Source organism: Cyphomyrmex costatus, unplaced genomic scaffold, assembly GCF_001594065.2.
Source record: "Cyphomyrmex costatus isolate MS0001 unplaced genomic scaffold, Ccosl1.0 scaffold1852, whole genome shotgun sequence".
Classification (NCBI taxonomy): Eukaryota; Metazoa; Arthropoda; class Insecta; order Hymenoptera; family Formicidae; genus Cyphomyrmex; species Cyphomyrmex costatus.
In genome coordinates this window covers 4,335-27,105 of record NW_017275882.1, presented here as the reverse complement: position 1 = coordinate 27,105, position 22,771 = coordinate 4,335, and the positions used below count along the sequence as shown (strand labels likewise).

The 22,771-nt window shown below is 35.1% G+C and overlaps 1 protein-coding gene across 1 annotated transcript; it reads left to right on the top strand.

Annotated features, from left to right (window-relative positions):
* Window positions 1-3,953: 3,953 nt before the first annotated feature.
* LOC108772350 (follistatin) lies at window positions 3,954-22,728 on the top strand (the record flags this gene model as incomplete). The annotated part of the gene is made up of 4 exons (XM_018537872.1): window positions 3,954-3,960; window positions 4,517-4,720; window positions 8,468-8,686; window positions 22,492-22,728. Coding segments are annotated over exons 1-4 (667 nt in total), but the record flags the coding sequence as incomplete, so codon positions are not given.
* Between the last annotated feature and the right edge of the window lie 43 nt (window positions 22,729-22,771).

Sequence of the window (22,771 nt, the reverse complement as noted above, 5' to 3'; positions counted from 1 at the left end):
TTTGATTATACCTATATGAGATGAATGCAGGTCATTAAGAATGGCTTCCCGAAGAGAAGTTGGAATGACGACTCGGTGTTCAAATAATAAGCAGTCAGCTGCTAGTGTATACTCAGACTCTGGGGCTTTATAGCCAGCACGGGCTAAGTTTTTTCCTGCCTCTAATAATTGAACAATCTTGCCTAACTCTGGATCCTTCCGCGTTTCTTTACCAATATACTCTGCGCGTACTGGCAGTTGATTGATTTGACACAATGCAAATTCGTTAAATTAGTCATGACTCACTATCTCTTCCTCATTCATAATCTTATGAACCGTGTTTGTTGTAGTTGGCAATGGCATGCGAGAATAATAATCGGCGTTAGCGTTGGATTTTGTCGGTTTGAATTAAACATTAAAATTAAAATGTGAGAGATAGTCCGCGTAATTTGCCATTCGACTAATGCACAATGTAGGTAAGGATTTCTCTGGATGCAGAATTTGTGATAGGGGCTTATTATCGACATATAAAGTGAATTGACGCGCGTACACATAATAGAAAAATTTTTGTATGGCCCATACTACTGCTAGTGCTTCTTTATCTATTTGCGGATACCGCTGCTCCGTAGGCGTCAATGTGCGACTAGCATACGCTATTGGACGTTCGTGTCCTTCTCTAAGTCGATGCGATAGTACGGCACCCAGTCCTACCTTACTTGCATCCGTTGCCAGGACTAACGGAAGAGACGGATCATATGGCATCAGAACCTGAGGAGAGATCAGTAAATTCTTGATGTCGTCATAAGCTTCCTTAGCGGCTGTTGTCCACTCAAAAGGTTCTGTCAGAAGCATATTTCTTAATGGTCGGCTGTTCGTTGCGAAGTCTGGAATAAAGGAATTGTAATACGTTGCCTTGTCCAGGAACAACTGTAATTCTTCTTTAGTAGACGGCTTCGGTGCATCTCTAAGCGCCTCAATATGTTTATCTGATTTGTGGATTCCGTGGGAGTCGATTTTATGACCCAAGAATTCGACTGCTGTAGAAGCGAAGACGCATTTAGTGCGGTTGAGACGAAGTCCCTGTGATTGAAGACGTTCCAATGTCTTATCCAGGATTATCATTAAGTTATCAAATCCATCTGCGAATAGCAGTATATCGTCGAAGAAATTTAATACATTGGGTAGGTCCCGAAGAACAGTTTCCATGCGACGTTGCCATATCGCTGGTATGTTCGCTGCACCGTAGACTGCGCGCTTGGGGCGAATTAATCCGTGAGTTGGTGTATTTAATGTCAGTGCGTGTGCGAATTTTTCATCTACTGGTAAGTGCGTATAGGCATCCGTAATGTCTAAATGGCAGAAGAGGTTAGCGTTTTTCATTTTATTAAATAAGTGCTCAGGTTTTGGAATGGGATGTTCGTCGATCACAATGCATTGGTTGAGAGTCGGTTTATAATTGCCCGTGATGCGTATTTTCCCGTTTTTCTTGGTCACAATGTGTGTTGTGGAAGCCCATTCTGAAAATTCTACTCTCTCGTAAAATCCTGATGCAAGCTTGGCCTCGATCTCCTTAGCATATTCATCGCGAAGAGCTAAAGGTACTTCACGTGCGCGGGAAAAAATTGGTGTAGCTCCAGGTTTAAAGTGTACTGAAACTGGAGAGCCTGTTAGTTTGCCTGGAGTGTTGCTAAAAATGTTCTCATAGCGAGCCAAAAGGTGTTCGAGTTGTTTATTCTGTTCCGTGAATAACGATGGTGGCTCAGTGCTTAGTGAATGGATTGTGTTTGAAGCCGAAAATAGTTTGTTAAGATTAATTTCTTCAGTGAATTCTGCTATCCATTCTCGTCCTAAAAGAGTGTCGAAAGGCTCTTTAACAACGTACAGTTTAAGTTTACGCGAAGTTGTACCCAGTGAGACGTTGACTGGTAGATATCCCATGCATTCGATGTGATGACCCGTATAACTGGCAAACTTCCGATCCGTAGAGCATAGCTTGAAATCAGGTTTAATTAAGCGCAATATATTTTCATTAACAATGCTGCATGGTGCTCCTGTATCCAGTTCCATCGCCAATTCATGACCGTCGATCTTGACCATAATCATTTGCTTGTTCAAAACTTTAGTTGCATGAATTTCTTCGATTTTACTAAATTGTTGAATCGTATCGACATGTTCTGCTGGAAGAGCCGTTGTAGTTGCCTGATTTGCGTCTTGTACCGCTTGAATAGTTTTACCAGATCTGCATACTTTAGCAATGTGCCCAACTTTGCTGCACTTATGACACACCGATTTCCGAAAGGGGCATGAAACTCGTCTGTGTCGCTCTCCACATCCTTGACATGGATGCGGATTGTTACCATCTCGAGCGTTAGCAGATTGATTCCGATGTAGGCTTTTACTACGTGAGCGTGACCTGTAACGCGAGAATTGTTTATTATATTTAGTTTTCACCGGTGCCTGCTTAACTTTATGCGTTTTTTCCACTGTTTCTGAAGTCTCGGCCGTTTTAACCTCGTTAGATGTAGATCGCGTTGCTTCGAGTGTATTAGCAATTTCGTATGCTTGCGTAAACGTTGTTGGTTTCTTTGCGATAATTTCATCGCACATTTCGCGCGAGTCGAGTCCATGTAGTAGTTGCTCTATAAGCATCCGATCTAAAAATTCGCCATATTCGCAGTGAGCAGCACCTTGTTTAAGACGTAATGTGAAATTTGCGACGCTCTCCTTCTTTTGCTGCACAATAAGACGAAATTTAATGCTTTCGGCATATTTATTTCTAGTACGATCGAAATGATTTACAAGTACCGAACGTATTTCGTTATAAGGTAATTCCTCTGGTTGTCGCGGAGAGACTAAGAATTTAAGTGCGTTGTTTAATTCGGTACCCATATGAACGCGAGCATAATTGGCATGCAATTCTTCTGGAATTCTACTTAGCTGTAATGCCCAGTCGAATCGTTGAAAGTAGTCCTCTACTGCTGTATTGTCGGATGAGCGATATTCCGCCATCGAGAATGCCGGTGGCTTCGGTTCTGCCGTTATAAAGGAATTTGGCTGATTCGTCGTGGTACTAGTAGCTGCATTAGCTGCCGACGTTTGTAATGCGTTAGTAAGCATATTTGTAAATGCTTGGATAAACTCAGGCGAAACTTCCATTTTGTAACCTCAATTGTGCCTGTATTCTTGCGAGTTGAATATCTTTGTGTGAAACGATTAGTTTTCCTCTCGAAAAAGATCTGTGTGTAGCAATTTTTGTACACTTCTGACACCACTTTTATGTATTGGAATAGGTGGGTAATTGTAGAGAAGAAGACTATGTTAATTAACGTATATTTTAGATTGCTTTTATTGTACGGAAACGGACAAAGAACCAGTGACGGACAGACACACTGGCGACAGACGGGGAGAACAACCGTGTCGGTAACGTAACTACCGCTGTTGGTAAAATTGCATACATAATATATACTGAATTTTATTGACAGATGGTAAAACTAAAAAGTTGATTTAGACATTAGAGTTATCGATAATTCCAGCTATAGATATTGGCCGCTAGATGGACGGAATTTTCCAATTGATCTAATACATTCTAATAGAACATTTTGAGATGAATACAGTGACCTATAATCTATAATTGAAGATTATTCAAGGTTATGCAAGGTCAATAATGGAAAATAATTGAATGGAAAATAAACTATTTTAAGACACTCTTTAAATAATTTCGTGTTTTCTCTGTTTGTTGTTATATCGCTAATCGTTCAACAGTATGTAAATAAACATTAGATCGCACATAGCATTATTTATATTTAATGATCAGTTTGAACTTATCTATCGATCAAAGTGCGCGTTTTGAGAAATGCTTTATACGAAAACGAAAAAAATTGATAAGAATTCATCTGTGGTGATCTATATATGTATTTCCCAAGACACGCATTTCGATCGACACATAAATTTAAACAGATCAGTAAATATAGATAATGTTACGTACGTTTCAACGTTTATTTAAATATCGTGATACACTTGAACGATTAGCGGTATACTAACAAGCAAGGAAGATACGAAATTATTCGAAGAGTGCCTTAAAACAATTTATTTTCCATTCAATTATTTTTCATTATTGATCTTGCGTAACCTTGAATGAACTTCAATTATAGGTCACTGTATTCGTTTTAAATTGCTCTATCAGAATGTAAATAAAAATATATCATTCCATTAAAAAAAAAACAGATTTAACCTTTACCTATCCTTTACGCCTCCACCTTCAAAATAATTATTAACATCACATAATGTGACCTTGAAACAAAGCAACTTTTGTTTAATACTTTTCCTTCTATTGTTAAAAACAAGCGAATTATTCAGATGACCTGTTTTAAATGCCTCACCCTTTTTTTTAAATAATCTTTAATAATCTATATATAATAATAAAAATATAATATATAATAAAAAAAGATTGTTAATAATCTTTAAAATTTATAGTAGTATTTCCATTGTTTCTTTATTTCATCTAAAAAAATTTGAACCATATGTATATTTTATTTAGATCAATCTGTGTTAGGTGGTATATGTTGGTCATCTATCAGTAACGGCCGTTGTAAGGAACTATTATCGCAAAGTATCACGAGAGAAAATTGTTGCGCATCTAATGCAGCAGCAGCGACTGCATATTCTGATGAGGATCTGGATAGTGGGAGTCTTTTCTTCTGGAGAGTTCTTGGTGGAGGTGTGCAATGTCGTCCTTGTCGAGGTATATAAATATAAGTCATTACTTTTCATGATAATCGAGCAATAATAATCTAAAACTAATTTTATTCTCATTTGTGGTTTTATCTAATAGCGAATTCGGTCGACTTACACTATACTGAATTCGTGTTCCACTAAACTATACGAATGCAACACTAAGCCGCACCAATACTAACACTGAATTCGACTGAATTCGTGTTGCACTAAATTAACGAGTGCAACACTAGACCGTGCCAGTACTAACTTTTCTCAGTGCAACACCAGTGCGACACTGTCGTGATCCAAGAATACTAGATCCAAGAATTCAACACTGGTCTAGTTTCCACCGTAGCATTAATTCGCACCTAATGTGGCTTAGAACCAAATTAAACTCGATGGAAAAACGTTTGACTCTGCTCATTTCACTTCCACTTCGATCCACAACTTCTACCAGAGTGGCAGCAAATTGACATTAAATTTTAGTCGGTGGAAACGACTGAAATAGATTAAAAGTAAATATCGCCAACCTTTCCATTATTTGTTAATAGGTTAAGAGTATAAGCCGTTCAAAAATGGATAATAAGCGTGATATTTGGTCATACAATGAAACTTTAACATTAATTCACTTCAATTCTACTTCCAATGGAAACAGTACACCAAGTTTGATCTATACCGTAGTGGAATCGAATTGAGGGTTTCGGTGGAAACTAGGTCACTGTGACCGTACAGGTAGAATCCCACTAGTGGCAAGCTTTTAGCAAAAATCTAGAATGCCGCTAATGGTAGTGGTGGGGGTAGAGAGACGAGTAGAGTGAGAAGCAGAAATAATATGATCGTTCTTTCTCTGTTTACTAAAGCCTGATTGGTTGTTGTATCCAACATTGGTTGTTATTCACTCTACTCGTCTTTCTACCCCCACCACTACCATCAGCAGCGGTCCATTCTAGACATGGTGGAAGTATACATGGTGTGCTCAGAACTCGTAAACCACGCCCCTTTTCAACGCGGTTGTCACCGAAAAACATAGGGCGGCCAACTTAGAAAGGTTGGCAATACTGAACTAGTAGTGTCTCTTTTATGCATGCGCCGTGGAGCATCTATCTCAGTCTGTCTTTAGCCATCTCCTGAAAGAAACGTGCAGGCCTGTTATTTTGAAATTAAAGTGAAAATTTGAAGTAAAATGGTGCGGTGTATTGTTAAAGCGTGTAAGAACACCAACATAACGTGTACTCCGGAGGAAGTAAGCTTCCACAAGTTGCCGAATAATGCCATTATGTGTGAAGGGTGGCTTAAAAACATAGGAAGTGTAATTCCATCCAATACTCTAAATGGCAAGTGTTGATAATAGTAATATTTAATAACTTTAAGTCAAATTTATGTCCATGTTTATTTTTACTTCGATTTTGTTGAAACATTATAATATTGTCTTCTTCTGCTACTTTTTCTGAGACTCCAAAAATATACATTTTACTCGTATGCATACATGCACATTGAGTAAAATTGATATAGACAATTTATGTAAAATCTGTAAAGTGTTTTTCTTAATAATGTCTATTACTTATATTAAATTAACTACTAAAACTATCTGAAGCAAACTATCTACAGCTAGTGTCGAAGAAGACACCGATTCATGCTGCAATGCACATGTAAGCTTAATTTATAAGCTTAGCTTATAATGATGAATATACACATGTGAATATAAGGCCTGTTCTTTTTACCGAACTGGTACACAGAGTGCAATAAGTTGAAGTGAAACAGATATACGTTTGTTTCATTTCAACTTATTGCACTGTATGTACCAGTTCAGACAGTGCAGGCAAAAAGAACAGGCCTATATACATACTTTAATTACAATTATTAGATATTAAAGTAGAGATGTCAATGTTTATATGCATTGTGTGTCTGTGTGTATACATGTGCTGCTTCCTAGTGTGATTTGCAACATAACAGCGCGAAATACCCACTATTCTAGGAATATTTTTTGTGGTGGCAGGCCTATGTTTTTCGGCGACAAGAAAAGAGAGATTTTAGAATGAGACAACGCAAAACTAAGCACACCATGTATACTTCCACCATGATTCTAGATGTCGATGGTTACCGGACAATATCCATAAAAAATAACGGACGAATGTTGACATTTTTCGAAGATTCCTAGGATCCATAAATTTATTTCTGAAAGTTGTTACCAATGTTGTATGTTAAAAGTATAAAAGGTGCAATTGTCGTATATGGTAAGTGTCAAAATATGAAAAGTGGTTATGTGCATGTGGAAACGTAAAAAACGAAGGTAATTCATATTTTTGAATCAGTCATAATTGTCAAAGTAAAAATTTTATAATTATAGTTTAAATGTAAAGAGGCCAATTAATCATATCCGCTTCTTAGTTCTACAATAATATTAATTTAAATCATACTAATATTAATATTAATATAAAAATAATATTAATTCCAACTGGTTAACTCAGTATTAAAATATCAAAACAATCAATTAGAAAATTCTTACCCAAAATTTGTCTCGAGATCTTTCCGTGATCCATATTTTCTTAATTCTTTCATTTTATTATTAATTACAGTCATTGAAAAGGTTCGCTATTCGAATAAGAAATTGTAAAAAAATGTGAAATCATAAAAGAAAAATTATTTTAGCACTAAAAAAGAAGCTGATATAATTAATTAGTTTATTTACATTTAAATTATAATTATAAAATTTTTACTCTGACAGTTTATAACTGATTTAAAAATATCAATTACTTTCGTTTTACGTTTCTACATGCACATAACCACTTTTCATATTTTGACACCTGTACGATGATTGCACCTCTCATACTTTTAATGCGCAACATTGTTAACAACTTTTTGAAATAAATTTATGATTCCTAAGGATCTTCAAGAAATGCCAACATTCGTCCGCCATTTTTTATGGATTTTGTTCGGTAATCTCTGATTTCTCATATTAATTTTTTAATTTTAAATATGTATCTCGTTGCAAACAAAAATTTTTCTGTAACTAAATTATATTGTGTATATACAATTATAGTAGAAATATTAAATCATCTCTGTTATATATATATATATATATATATACATATAGTACGATTATATACATACAGATATATCATAAAAATTCTTATTGTTATATAAATTTACTTAATTCTTTATCCGAATACTCATAAATGAGTATTTATAACATCTATGAAATATTTTATTTTTGGTTCTTTTTCTTTTACAAAAGTAACAATAAAATTTGCTACCTTATTGTCAGTACTGCTACTTTCTAATATTTTGATTAGAAACTTCAATCAGACCGCGATTACCCAGTAGTTAGCAAACTGCACTGTCGAAATTGGCAGTGCAAGAAATTTTGCACTCGTTCAGTTTCTTTATCTATTCGAATATAAAATCAGTACTACACTAATGTAATATGACGCTAGTATTCGGACACAGCATATGATGTGTACCATAATAGTGCAATATTACCGAATTCGGCGAGTGCAGTGCACCAAACAGGGGCCATCGATCAAATACGATGCATTGGAAAAATTTACACACAGTGTATGTACACTAGTGCATGCAACCGAATTCGCTATAAGATACTACATTTTTTCTTTCTGCGTACGTGCGCGCGCGCGCGCGTGTGTGTGTGTAATGTGCATAATTTCAGTTAGTTTAAGAAAGAAAGCAAAAGTTTTTTATTGAATCTATTATTTCTGTGCACTTAACTAGTAACAATCACATTATATGTGCATAGAAAAGAATCGTTTTTATTCGATAGAAAGTTGCGCGGAAGTGAGGTGTGAAGAAGGAAAAAAGTGCGTGGTACGAAGAGGAAGACCGAGGTGCGTGTGTAGTCCAGAGTGTAAAGCACCGCGTGATAGTGGGCCGGTCTGTGGAACGGATGGTAAGAGTTACAAAAGCTATTGCAGACTCAAAAAACGAGCTTGCAAGAAAAGCAGTTACGAACTCGCGGTTGCCTACAACGGCTATTGTCAAAGTAAGTATGTAAATAATATAATATGTATAAATAAATTGATTGTCTCTGTATTGTTGTAGTAAATTTTGCTTCTCTTTCTTAAAATTATCAAATATTTCACGATATTATTGGTTGGCATTATTCCTTTCGCAAAAATGACGATTATGTTAATCAAATGTATTAGCAGGGAATGGAAGTAACTCGTTATTTATATGTTTGTTAAGCTAGCCCCCCCCCACAAAAAATCAAAACGGCACCTATGCCAGAATTAAGTGCTGTTTATGTGCTAATTATGTGCTCTAATGCCAATTTTTGTGCTCGAACGGTTTAGCGGAAAATCGCAATTAAAGGTGGGGGTGCTAGCTTAACACTAAGTTAGCACCTCCCCTATTAAATCATACACTGAATTAAAAAATAGTATAGTAAAATTATGTGCTTTTTATGTGCTTCCAATATCATCAATCAAAATTATTGTAACAGTAACGGTTTCAGAGATACACGTATATATCTATAAACTTCGATACATATTATAACAACGGTGTAAGAGTAAAGTGCCAGTTAGAGTGCAGACAGCGAATTGGTTTTAGTCTCAAATTGTTCCTCCATTTATGTGCTTTCAAAATATGTATAACGAGATTTTTATGCTCACCCCTTTGTACCGAAAAATCATCCCATAAGTTAGTACCCACCGTCTCTTTACAAGAATAAAGTGCCAGTTAAGTGCAGACAGCGAATTGATTTTGAATGAAAATAATTGAAAATTTAACAAAAATCATTATTAACTAATATCTAATAATTAATTCCTAATTTCAATAATTTATCGATGAAAACCATGTACTTTAAAGTTATTAAATAACAATAACCAAAAGACAAGTTCGATGAAAATAAAATTGGCTTAGATATATTTTTGAACTTGACATGGTAAAACTGCAGAAAAGGGGAGCCACCCCCGATGACCTTGACCTTGGCATATGTTGTCAAGGTCATGACCCTGAGTAACCTCCCGCAGGTTTTAGATGGCGGTCGCTGTGCGTTAAAAAGTTATTAACAAAAAAAGTTTCAAAATTAACGTATCACTATACATGTATGATAATAATTACTATTCTAATTGCTATACATGTATGATATTAAATACTATTCTACATCTTTCCCTGTTCAGAAACGTTGAACTTTTTACGCGAAATAACTCTCACCTCCCCCACCCCCCCGCAAAGGGGCACACGCTTCTATGATTGTACTGTTGCTCTGATTATACTGTTGGGGGAGATCTCTGCCGATGAGATGGGTGCGGGAGGGAAGGCCGAAGGTCACCCCCTTGCACCCCCCGTGTGTGTAAAACATCAAGTATAGACTCATAATCATTATATATCAAATAGAACACACACACACACACGGGGGGGGGGGGAGGTGCAAGGGAGGGGCCGAAGGCACCCCTTTCCGCATCAACTCCATCGGCAAAGGTCTCCCCCAACAGTATATTCATAGCAATAGTCCAATAATAGAAGTCGTGCTAACTTATGGGGTGAATTTTCGGTACTAGGGGGTAAGCACAAAAATCTCGTGCATATTTTGAAAGCATATAAATGGTGGAACAATTTGAGACTAAAACCAATTCGCTGTCTGCACTCTAACTGACTCGATCCATATTTATAATGATTTACTGACAGTAAGATGAATTCGTTTTCGTAGATTTCAGTGTACTATAATCTAGCACATTTTCTAGATGGAATTTTATATTTTTTGTCTGTAACCCCCTCTTTTCAGAGTAGAGTATTATGCGCACATTTTTTTAAAAGTATGCTTAAAACGCTCTAACCCCATAAAATTTAAAAATAATACAATTCTGTCGAGTTTTACTTACTGTACGTATCATATTTCTAATTTTACTTTAGGAATGCTTCAAAATTATATATTCATTTCTATCGACCAATTTTTACATATTTTCCTTAGACATATTTTTTGCTCTCATAAAAAATAAAAAATACAATTCTGTCGAGTTTCACTTACATTTGCGCATTTACTTACCTAATAAATGTTTCTAGAAAAAAATTACATTACACCATATGTCAGCTGAAAAAACAGTTGGTGCATATACCCTTTGTAACACTTTTCGTTTATAATCATTTGTTTTTTCTATATTTATTGTTTATGGTGATATTCCCTATTTTTTGTGATTTTTTTGTCTTGTACGTGATTGCAGTCCCAATATCTGTGGCATCTTACTGTCATTCCCGTACGACGCCATACCCCCACCTCCGAAGAATCCCCCGCGTCTCGCATTCCTCTTGGGGTGTATTCTACATAACGCTCGCAACGCTCACGCTCTCAATGCCGCGATCATCCGTTCCACTAACTGCCACTAGCATGATCGTAACAGGCAAGTGGAACGATTATCTTGAGCGTTGTTAATGCTAAAACATCGCCATCGAATCACTTTCTGAACTAATTTCTTTCAACAATAATGTTGCAAAAATAGTAATGTTTTCGGCGAAAAACATTACTATTTTTGCAACATTATTGTTGAAAGAAATTAGTTCAGAAAGTGATTCGAGTTCTGATTTCTGATGAAGAATAGGAATTATTAAGAAAGGAAAAACGGAAATGCATCTTACGTCCTCGCATACAAAATGTTGAACTCGTAATTGAACTCTATTCAAATAAAGACTTTAAAAGTCATTTTAGGTTAAATATCTGGTTTTTTTAACTTGTTATATATTTATCTTGATAGAGTTTGTTATGATCGTATTAATGAATTTTATATTATAATTATGAATTAAAATGAAAATAATCATAAAAATATAAAGAATATTATATGTAAAAGAATTTTAAATATTGTGATTATTTATCTTATTACATTACCTAAAAAAAACTATTATTTGTGTTACTTTTGTAGTTGCTATTGTTGCATATAAAATACAATATTAGAGAATAATATTAGAATAATAATATAATATATAATAAAAATAATAAAAGCAAATATAACTTGTTTTTAGATTGAAATGAGTAAGGTTCGAATATATATTGCATATAATTTCGGAAGAACTTATGCGGAAGACAAAAAGAAATGAAACAATTTCACCTAGAAAACAATTTTTTATTGCCTTGTGGAAAATGGCTTAAGTCTTATACTTTATTATTGTCTTTATCATATAATGAAATCTTTTTTATTTTAACTGCATCACAATTTTCTACGTCACAATAACCAATTTCCCAAACCGCAATTATTACTAAATTAACCTCTAACTTTACATCCACTCGTATAAACGCGCCAAATTATCAGACATAATGTATTGTGGGTTAAACGCTCACGTCGACCCACCTCTTTAGCACGAACATTACGAGCATTCATTTGAACGGCCTGAAGTTAGTCACAAGCACTGCCCGATGGACATCGCGAGCGTTAAGTGGAACGACATGAAGAGCGATCCGAGAGTTGCGAGCGTTATATGGAACGCACCCTTGGAGCTCCGAGTTAAATCTCCCACTATAACACTACTCGCGTCGAACGATTGTCGGTCTTGAAACGCAATTCTAATAAACTACAGCAATATCACGAATTAAATTAATTAACAATTGAATAATTAACTGATGCACTTTTGGCATCTTATATCAATGTTAAACTATACTAAAATCTGAAACTAATAATTCTTCTTATTGTAAAAAATATTACCTGGGCCGAGGGTCGAACCCGGATCGTCTGCTTTACGCGCAAGTGTCCTAGCCAATTAGACTATCGAGGCATAAGTAATATTTCTCGCAATAACTGGTATATGTGAAGTAATAATGTTTTCTTTCAGGCACGTAAATAAACAATCTTCAATTAAAGTTCGTTTAATGTAACAACATAACTAATACGAATACAATGCCTATAACAGTTTAGTTTAGATCTTATTGTTAGTCACTTATATATAATTTCGCGTGAATTTATATACTAATATGTGTAGTCTTTCTAAACTGCGCGCCGAACGATTGTCGGTCTTGAAACGTAACTCTAATAAACTTCCGCAGTACTATCACGAATTAAATTGATTAAAAATTGAACAATTAATTGATGCTCTTTTGGCATCTTATATTGATGTTAAACTATATTAAAATCGAAAACTAATAATTCTTATTGTGAAAAATATTACCTCTGCCTTTTTAAGCAAGCAATCCGGATTCGACTTCCACTAGCCGAGGTAATATTTTTCGCAATAAAAAGAATCATTTATTTCATATTTTAATATACATAGTTTAACAACGATATAAGATGCCAAAAAATCATCAGTTAAATTAATTGTTAATCAATTTAATTCATGATAGTACTGCGGTAGTTTATTAGAGTTGCGTTTCAATACCAATAATCGTTCGACGCGACGTTTAAAAAGTCTACACATATTGTTACCGAAAAAAATCATCATAAAAATATCATAAAATGAAAAGGTCAAGTCATGTTAAAAAAAAAATACTCAAAAATTTAAACCTTTTTATCTAATATGTATATTACCACGAAAAGTAACTGATATATTAGATATACAAATAAGTTTTAATGTTTTAAAGCGTTTTTAATGAAATTTAATATTTATTTATATATATTTAGTAATGAAAACACATTTAATTATCAAAATAATCCCCGTCATTATGACCTTTAGCCATCTTTCGGGCAACTTGCGAATTTCAGAAGCGAAGAAGGTTTCGTCTTTCGATGCGATAAAATTATCCACCCATTTTCGCACTTTTTCGAATGCTCGAAAGTGTACATCGGACAAGGCATTTTGCATTGATCAGAATAAATGATAGTCTGAAAGATCTATGTTTGGACTATACGCCGAGTGCGGTAGAATTTCCCAACTAAACGCTAGCAACGTTTCCTTTATAGTTTATCAACATGAGGCCTAGCGTTGTCATGAAACAATTTCACGTTTTCCTTTACCAGTAAATGGTAATTTCGTTTGATTTCTTGATTTAAACGGATCAATTGTTGACTGTAGCGATCACTGTTAACCGTTTCATTCGGGTGGAGCAGCTCATAATATAACACACCCTTCATATCCCACCAGATGCATAGCATAACTTGCTGCTGTGGATGTTGCATTTTGGCATTGATGCAGTGGGTTGTCTTGGATCCACATAATGTTTTCTCTTTTTAGAATTATCGTAAAAAATCCACTTTTTATCACCAGTCACGATTTTCCACAAGAAAGATATTCTATGCTGTTTATTGTACAGATTCAAACACTTCTCAAGACGATTATTTTTTTGCTTTCTTCACTTAATGCATGCGGCACCCACTTTCCTTCCTTTAGAATCTTTCCCATCTGTTGTAAACGAATTGAAATATCTTGTTGAGTTACTTCAAGTTGCTGTGCAAGTTCTTTTTGTGTTTGACATGAGTTTTGATCAAGTAATGCTTGTAATTGATTGTCTGTAACCTTCTGAGAAGCACCACTACGTTCTCTATCGCTAACATCAAAATCATCCTCTTTAAATCGCCTAAACCAAAACTCACGCGTACTTTTGGATACAACATTGTCTCCATGAACAGAACAAATTAATTCATATGTTTTAGAAAAGCTTTTTCCTTGATAAAATTCGCATGGAATGCAGTGTCGAACAAATTGCTTGTCGCTCGCCGTTTTAAAACCATTTAATTTTGAGGTTAAGTTTCCAATTGTGTGAAGTCAATTGTTTTTTTTATATTTTTTTAATTGTACACATTAAGCGCCACTACATATCCAAAGGACGCGAAAATATTGTAATTCTAAGTTTAAATTATACGTTATACAAAAAACGCTTTAAAACTTATTTGTACACCCAATATTATTGTTACCTACGCCTATGACATGAACGGCTCGGCATCAATCTAGCTATTGACGAAACGGAGATCGACACTTCAGGCGGGTTCACACCTTGACGGAAAAGCGGAAAGCGAAAGAGCAGTTAACCGATCAGAACTCGCGCTGGTAGTAAATAGTACAAAACTAACAGAAAGTCGACTACCTGATTGGCTACTGCTTTTCCGCTTTCCGTTTTTCCGTCAAGGTGTGAACCCGCCCTCACTTGTATACACACAGACACACAGTTAAGGGCTGCGCAGAATAAAAGGAACAGGGAACAGAGAACAGAGAATAAGAATTTCAACCTATCAGAAATCATGTACTATGGAATACACACTGTTTATTCCACAGTATATGATTTCGGATAGGTTGAAATTCTTATTCTCTGTTCTCTGTTCCCTGTGCCTTTATTTTATTCTGCATAGCCCCTTATTCGGCACAATATTTGCAAGAATTCCGAAGAACTACTCGACCGTGATGGACGTGTTTCGGATCGAGTGCTAGTTATTGTATATTTTTGAAAGTGTTGCCGACTTTGACTGTGCATTGGTTTCTATCGATGTGTGTCCGCGGTTGGGCTCATCTCGTTCGTTCGTCCTGATACGCGTTATTGCGGCGTGACGACGTCATAGACGCAGGCGCCTGGTGTCCGTTCGGGCTACGCCATTTTCGCGGGCATTGTATTACCCACTTTGTTTCTATATTTTTTTTTGTATGCATATTGTATCTTTTTGGTACGACTGGCTACGTTAATCCGGTTATGACGGAACCTGGGCCACTTAAATTAAGAAGAAGAAGAAGAAGTCATTCGGCACACTCATATTCACTCTTTATATTCGCACCATAAAATATATTATCAATCAATTAAGAATCCGAAATTCATTTCGTGGAAAACACAACAATTGGCGACGAAGATCATGGATCTTAAAGAGGCACTCATTCAACAACAACAATAACAACAGCAACTATTCATACAGCAGCAAATGGATCAAAAGCAACAATAGCAATTTTTCATGAAGCAGCAACAAGATTTTATTAATCACATTTCCACGATTTTGACAAATTCATCGGGTTCTTCACAGAGAAAATCAAAATGGAATCTTTGGCGAATTCCATGACTGAATTCATTTACGATCTGGAAAATAACATCAAGGTCTATTCCAAGTAAACACACAAGAGTTAGACGACGCATCTAAGGTCAGACTTTTATTACGTAAAACGAATACAACTTCACATAAACAGTACATTGATTTCATTTTGCCAAAAGAATACAAAGATTTCGATTTCGCAACTACAGTAAAGAAACTCACACAATTATTTTTGGAAGAAAAATTTCTCTCTTTCTACATCGCATGTTGCTCGTGACGCGTCAAAAAATCATATCAATTTCAATCAAGAGTTTAATTGTGAAGTATCTTTGAATAGAATCATCAAACAGCTATGATGTTTCGTAACATCAAATTCGGATCTCAACATCATGGGTCTTAATTGGATTGCTTTTGATTTATGTTATTACAGTTTTTGTACCAAGATCTATTCTCAATTAGATCCGACTCAATTTGATTTATCCTTGCTTAAAGAAACTTCCAAAGATGTTTTCTCGTCTCAATTGGGTTGTTGCACGAAAATAAAAGTCAAACTGTTTTTGAAACCAAGTTCAAAACCAATTTTCAAATCTAAGAGACCGATTGCTTATGCAATTTTACCTTTAGACGCAGAACTTTCAAGACTTGAACAAAATGAAATTATTTCACCAATCAAATATTCTAGACAACTCCAATAGTTATAAGGAAGAAAAATGGAAAGATTAGAATCTGTCCAGATTTTTCTACTGGACTTAATGAGTCATTAGAACCAAATCGTCATTTCCTTTGCCAAATGAAATATTTTCTCAACTTTCAAACTGTAAATATTTCAGCCAATTAGTTTATCAGACGCCTTTTTTCAAATTGAAACAGATGGACAATCAAAACATCTTTTAACAATCAACACACATCGAGGTTTATACATTTATAATCGTTTACCTGTCGGAGTTACCACAGCTCCAGGTGAATTCCAATCAATAATGGATTCAATGATTTCTGAACTAGAAAACGTTTCTGCTTATATCGATGATATTGTTGTTGGTGGAGCTTACAGTTCAAGAGCATAATCTAACTCGTTTATTAGAACGGAGAAGGATTACGGTCTCCATCTTCAAATAAAGAAATGTAGTTTCTTTACTACACAGATCAATTATCTTGGTTATGTCATCGATGGACAAGGATTACATCCAGATCCTAAAAAAGTCGAAGCAATCAAAAACATGCCTGAACCACATAATTTAACCATATTACGTTCTTTTTTAGGAGCAATCAATTATTATTCACGTTTCATTTCAAATATGCACGTTCTTAGACGTCCTTTGGATGATCTTTTAAAAAAAGATTCTAAATGAAACTGGTCTTCGAAATGTTAAGAATCTTTTGATCAATTTAAGAGAATTCTTTCTTCAAGGTCTTGCTAACTCATTACAATACTCAACACGAGATTATTGTAGCAGCAGGTACTTCAAATGAAGGATTAGAAGCATGTATTTTTCATAGATTTCCAGATTACACAATCAAGGCAATCAGTCATGCCTCAAGGAGTCTCACTGAAGCAGAATGTAAATACAGTCAGATTGAAAAAGAGGCATTAGCAATCATTTTTGCAATCACAAAATTTCATAGAATAATTTTCGGAAGGCAATTCATTCTTCAAACTGATCATAAACTTTTACTACAAATTTTTGGAAGCAAAAAAGGAATTCCATCGTATACAGCCAACTGTCTTCAACGATGGGCACTTCAGTTATTATCTTATGATTTTAAGATCGAACACATCAAGACGACCGAATTTAAACACGCGGATGTTTTATCAAGACTAATCAGTCATCAACAACGTCCTGAAGACGATTTTGTAATTACTTCTGTTCAAATGGAAACAGATTTATTTTCAGTCCTGAATGAATTCAGTCCTTTCCAATCACTTTTCAACAAATCAGAGATGCAATTAAAAAAGATGATATTTTACAAAAAGTTATAACTTTACTTTGAATTCTTGACCATAGAATGTCGATGATCCGAATTTACAACCATTTTTCCGCCGTCGAAACATTAACCATGATTCAAGAATGTCTTTTTTTCAACGACAGAGTTGTAATTCCTCAATAATACCATCAACAAATTTTCAAATAAATTCATAAATATCATCCTGGAATAGAGCGAATGAAAGTCATAGCTCGTTCGTATGTCTATTAGCCAAAGATAGATCATGAAATAGAAGAATTTGTTCGAAATTGCAGAAATTGCGCTCTTGTTGCGAAATGACCAATCAAAGTATCATTATCAAGTTGGTCTCTTTCTGCAAAACCATGGCAAAGAGTTCACATAGATTTCGCAAAATCTTTAAACGGAGAATATTATTTTGTTTTGGTTGATGCCTTTTCAAAATGGCCTGAGATAATTCCAACACAAACAATTACATCTCAGCAGACTATTAATATTCTTCAAGAAATCTTTGCAAGATTTGGTGTTCCTGAAAGTTTAGTTTCAGATAATAGAACTCAGTTCACTTCAGAAAAGTTCCAAAACTTTTGTTTTTCTCAGGGAATCAATTATCTGCGTACTCCACCTTTTCATCCAAGATCTAACGGACAAGCAGAACGGTTCGTAGATATCATTAAACGAGCACTTTCAAAAATCAAAGCAAAGCGGAAAGAAGTCAAGGAACATCTTTGCAGTTTTCTTTAGTATTATAAGTCAACTCCAAATCCTAATGTTCCGAATCAAGTTTCTCCTGCTGAAGTCTTATTCGAAAAACCAATACAAATAACATTAGATCTTCTTAGGCCCTCAGAGTGTTCAACTCTTCAACCTGAGAAGACTCTTCCTAAACAAAGGTAAGAAGAACAATACAACCAGAGACATGCAGTTAAATCCAAGAGTTTTGAACCAGAAACGTAAGTTTACGTTCAAATTCACACTTATAATAAATGGTCTTGGATTCCGGGAGAAGTAGTTGAAAAAGTTGGAAGAGTTATCTACAGCGTACTTGTTGACACACGAAGTCGTTTGGTTCGAGCTCATGCAAATCAAATTAAGTTTTGATTTATCAAGGACAATAACGACTCATCTCAACAAGAGGAACTTCAATTACTACTTGAGATATTAATTAATGCTTACCATGATGGAGGAAAACAAGCGGATATTCAAGAAACTTCCTCTATTCCTCAAAGAACTTTCAATTCACCTCAAGAAATTTCCACTTCACCTTAACCTCTCGAAAGCACCGGACAAGAACTATTACAGCCTCAAGAATTGTCTGGAACTCAAGATTTTGAAAAACAAACACAAGAGTGACAGGATCTAGGCCAACAAACAGAACCTTTTCAACTGGAATCTCAATAACCAGTAGTTAGACATTGACCTAGTTTACACCCAGCCGTCCAATCCCGATTTACTTCGAAGTGAAGTGGATTTATGGAATGTTTACACCGGATTCGCCCTACTCCGCTGAGAAAAGAGGATTGAATTTCACTTCACTTCGAAGTGAATCGGGATTGGACGGCTGGGTGTAAACTAGGTCAATGTCTAACTACTGGTTGTTGAGATTCCAGTTCATTCTCAACGCAACAGACACGGTCCACTCAAACTGAAGAATTACCAGTGCACCACTTTCAGATAGGGGAGGTGTTACCTACGTCTATGACATAAACGGCGCCACAAGGGTGGCTCGGCAACGATCTAGTTATTGACGAAACGGAGGTCGACTCGGACACTCACTTGTATATACACAGTCATTCGGCACACTCATATTCACTCTTTGTATTCGCACCATTAAATATATTCTCAATTAATTAAGAATCCGAGATTCATTTTGTGGAAAACACAATAATTTATTAATTAAAGGTGCCAGTTCAAAGTGAACATACACTTTATGCATGTTCACTTTGAATTGGTACCTTTAATTAATAATATATTAGTTACTTTTTGTGGTAATATATTATTATTAGATAAAAAGATTTAAATTTTTGAGTATCTTTTTTTGAACATGGCTTGACCTTTTCATTTTTATGATATGATTTTTTTCGGATATCACTTACTTTTTAGAGTACAAATATATCACAAATATATGTATATAAAAAAATGATTTAAAAGAATTATATAACGAGAGTGAAATACGGCGAAAGAGAGGAGAGGTGGGAGTGGGTGGTGATGGAGGAGAAGGAGGAGAGAGGGTGTGATGGATCGAAGTTGATGGAGGTGTAAGTGAAAGATGAGAGAGGATGTTACAAAGTTATAATTCATTTTTGTAATATGATTTTTTTATGATATCACTTACTTTTTAGAATACAGATATATTCCAAATACATAAAAAATATGATTTAAAAATATTACATAACGAAAGGGAATGAAATACGGCAAAAGAGGAGGGTGGTGGGGATGAATGGTGGGGGAGAGGATGGGGAGAGGGGAGGTGCGGTGGATCGGAATTGGTGGAAGTGTGAGTGAAATAGGTGAGAGAGAATGTTAAAAAGTTATAATAACGAAAGTGTGAAATACGATAAAAGAGAGGAATGATGGGGTTGAGTGGTGGGACTGGTGGGGGGAGGGGAAGGGGTTTTGTTGGGTCGAAGATGGTGGAGGTGTGAGTGAAAGGTGAGATAGGATGTTAAACAGTTATATTTTCGGACGGACGGACAGACGGACGAATAGAGAAGGAGGTAATTTTTCATTAAAATCATCACTTTTCGATCGCTTGTATCTCCAGAACGGCTTGATCGATTAAAAATCTTTTTGGCTCAAATTACTCGTGGCGAAGCCGCCTTTCAGGACGTACAACGTTCGAGTCAAAGTTTTCTATATTTTAGTAGTTATGCAGCTCCGAAAAATGGATTTTGGTGGCTCGGGATAAGAGACTTGTAGTGTCTATTATTAATCTTTGAACTAACTTTTAAATTAACTAGTAGTTTTTTTAACTTGGCCGGAGACACTACCGCGTCTCCTGATATAAATTCACGCGAAATTATATATCATATAAACAACTAAGTATAAGTTATACTACTATAGACTTTGTATTTGTATTAGTTATGTTGTTACGTTAAACAGTCTTTAATTGAAGATTGTTTATTTACGTGCCTGAAAGAAAACGTTCGTCATTTCACATATATACCAGTTATTGCGAGGAATATGAATAAGGCCTCGGTAGTGTTGTATCCACAACAAATATTAAAATAAAATATTAAAATATAAAATAAAACATTTACATATATTAAAGCGATTGCGTACGACATCGCGATTGCAACGCGATTCCAATTACCAAAAACGCAATCTAGCAGTTTAAGCATTAGCAAAGCGGAACGATTTCCGAACTTAGCTGTTTAAGCAATAATAAGTAGAAATTCCATTTAAGTAGAACAATTTCCAAATATCTTTTAGTAAGTATAAGCAGAATTAAGCATAGCAACTTCAAAAAGGAATTGCCATATGCGATCGGTCAGTCACCGACCGCATTCCAAATCAGCTGACTAGCTCAGCAGAAGCATGTAAATAAATACCAGCCGACTGAAGCCAGAAGCAGAAGTCGAGTATCAGTGCGCGAGTACGTTAACATAGTGTCACGTCATTATATCAACCTGCTAACCAATTAATAATAAGACAACAGCGAAACCGATAGCCAAGTTACGGGCTACGCCAGTGACTTCGAGTCACATAATTGTAAATTATTCTTATTAATAAAAAGTGTTAAAATATAAAATGTGCGAGTGTTATCACTGTCTACCTCCGGGACTTCGACTGTACCTCGCCACGGATACAACAGTAGTCTAATTGGTTAGGACACTTGCACGTAAAGCAAGGTATTCGAGTTCGACTCCCGGCTAAGGTATTTCGCAGTAAGAAGAATTATTAGTTTCAGATTTTAATATAATTTAACATCGATATAAGATGCCAAAAGAGCATCAATTAATTATTGAATTATTAATCAATTTAATTTGTGATAGTATTGCGGTTGTTTATTATAGAATTGCGTTTCAAGACCGACAATCGTTTGGCGCTCAGTTTAGAAAGACTATACATATTAGTATATAAATTCATGCGAAATTATTATATATATAAAAAAAAAAGCAACTAAGATCTAAATTAGACTGTTATAGGTTTTGTATTTGTATGTTGTAAGGTTTTGTATTAGTTATGTTGTAACATTAAATGTTTTAGACAGTATAAATATAATAAGGGCAAAAAGAGCCAGTAATTTAAAAACGATTTTAATTTAAATAATATAAAGATTACACAGACGAACATACGTTTGTAATATATTAGGACACATAAATGCAATGAAATTATAAAAATATCCGACGAAATTTGACCATTCGTTAATAATATAATATCAATATAATAAATTTTTTTGTACTTAATTCTCGTAATTTTATAATCGTACATATAAGAACAACATATTTTAATTTCGTAAAATATATCAAAATGTTGATATAAAAATAGAAAATTTGCGCTCGATGCATCGATAACATTAAATATTTTAATGAATGTCATTTAAAATCTTATACAGTTTTTTAACACATTTTTTTTTTCATATACGTATGTCTCAAGTTGCTTGCGTTAACAAATTTATTATTATATAATGCTGTAATACTTGTAAGTTACTAATAACGTAAATGAGGTAATATAAAATTTATATTACTGAGCTTGATAGTGAAAAGTGTAAATAACTGACATACCACAAAGTTAATATTGTAAGGGAATAAATTATACTGAATAATCTAAATAGTCTAATTTAATACTTTTTGTGATTACTTTAAAGTGACTTGAGTCACGTAATTAACGAACGAGATGCAATTAAGTGCTAAACGAGAGCAAGTAATTAACAGTAAAATAACTGATGACTAAGAATAAAAATAAAGAAAATTAATGCTTCTCTAGATCACAGAGGCAGTTTATGACTGTGCATAATAACGTGCTAAGTGTCGAGTAGGTTCGTGCGCGCGGGTTCGATGCGGCCAAGGTCGGAGCTGTCTGCTGGATCAAAACTTAAGTCCTCACTGTGTGAGGTGCTCCCGCAGGTGCCCCCAAGCACTCCCGCATCAGATTGTCGGCGCACGTCCTGTCTGTGGAACCGATGGAAATACCTACAAAAGTGCGTGCCACCTGCGACTCGCCGCTTGCCGCGCAGGTCGCGCCATTCCCGTCGCTTATAAGGGTCATTGCAAACGTAAGTCTCTCTCTCTCTCTCTCTCTCTCTCTCTCTCTCTCTC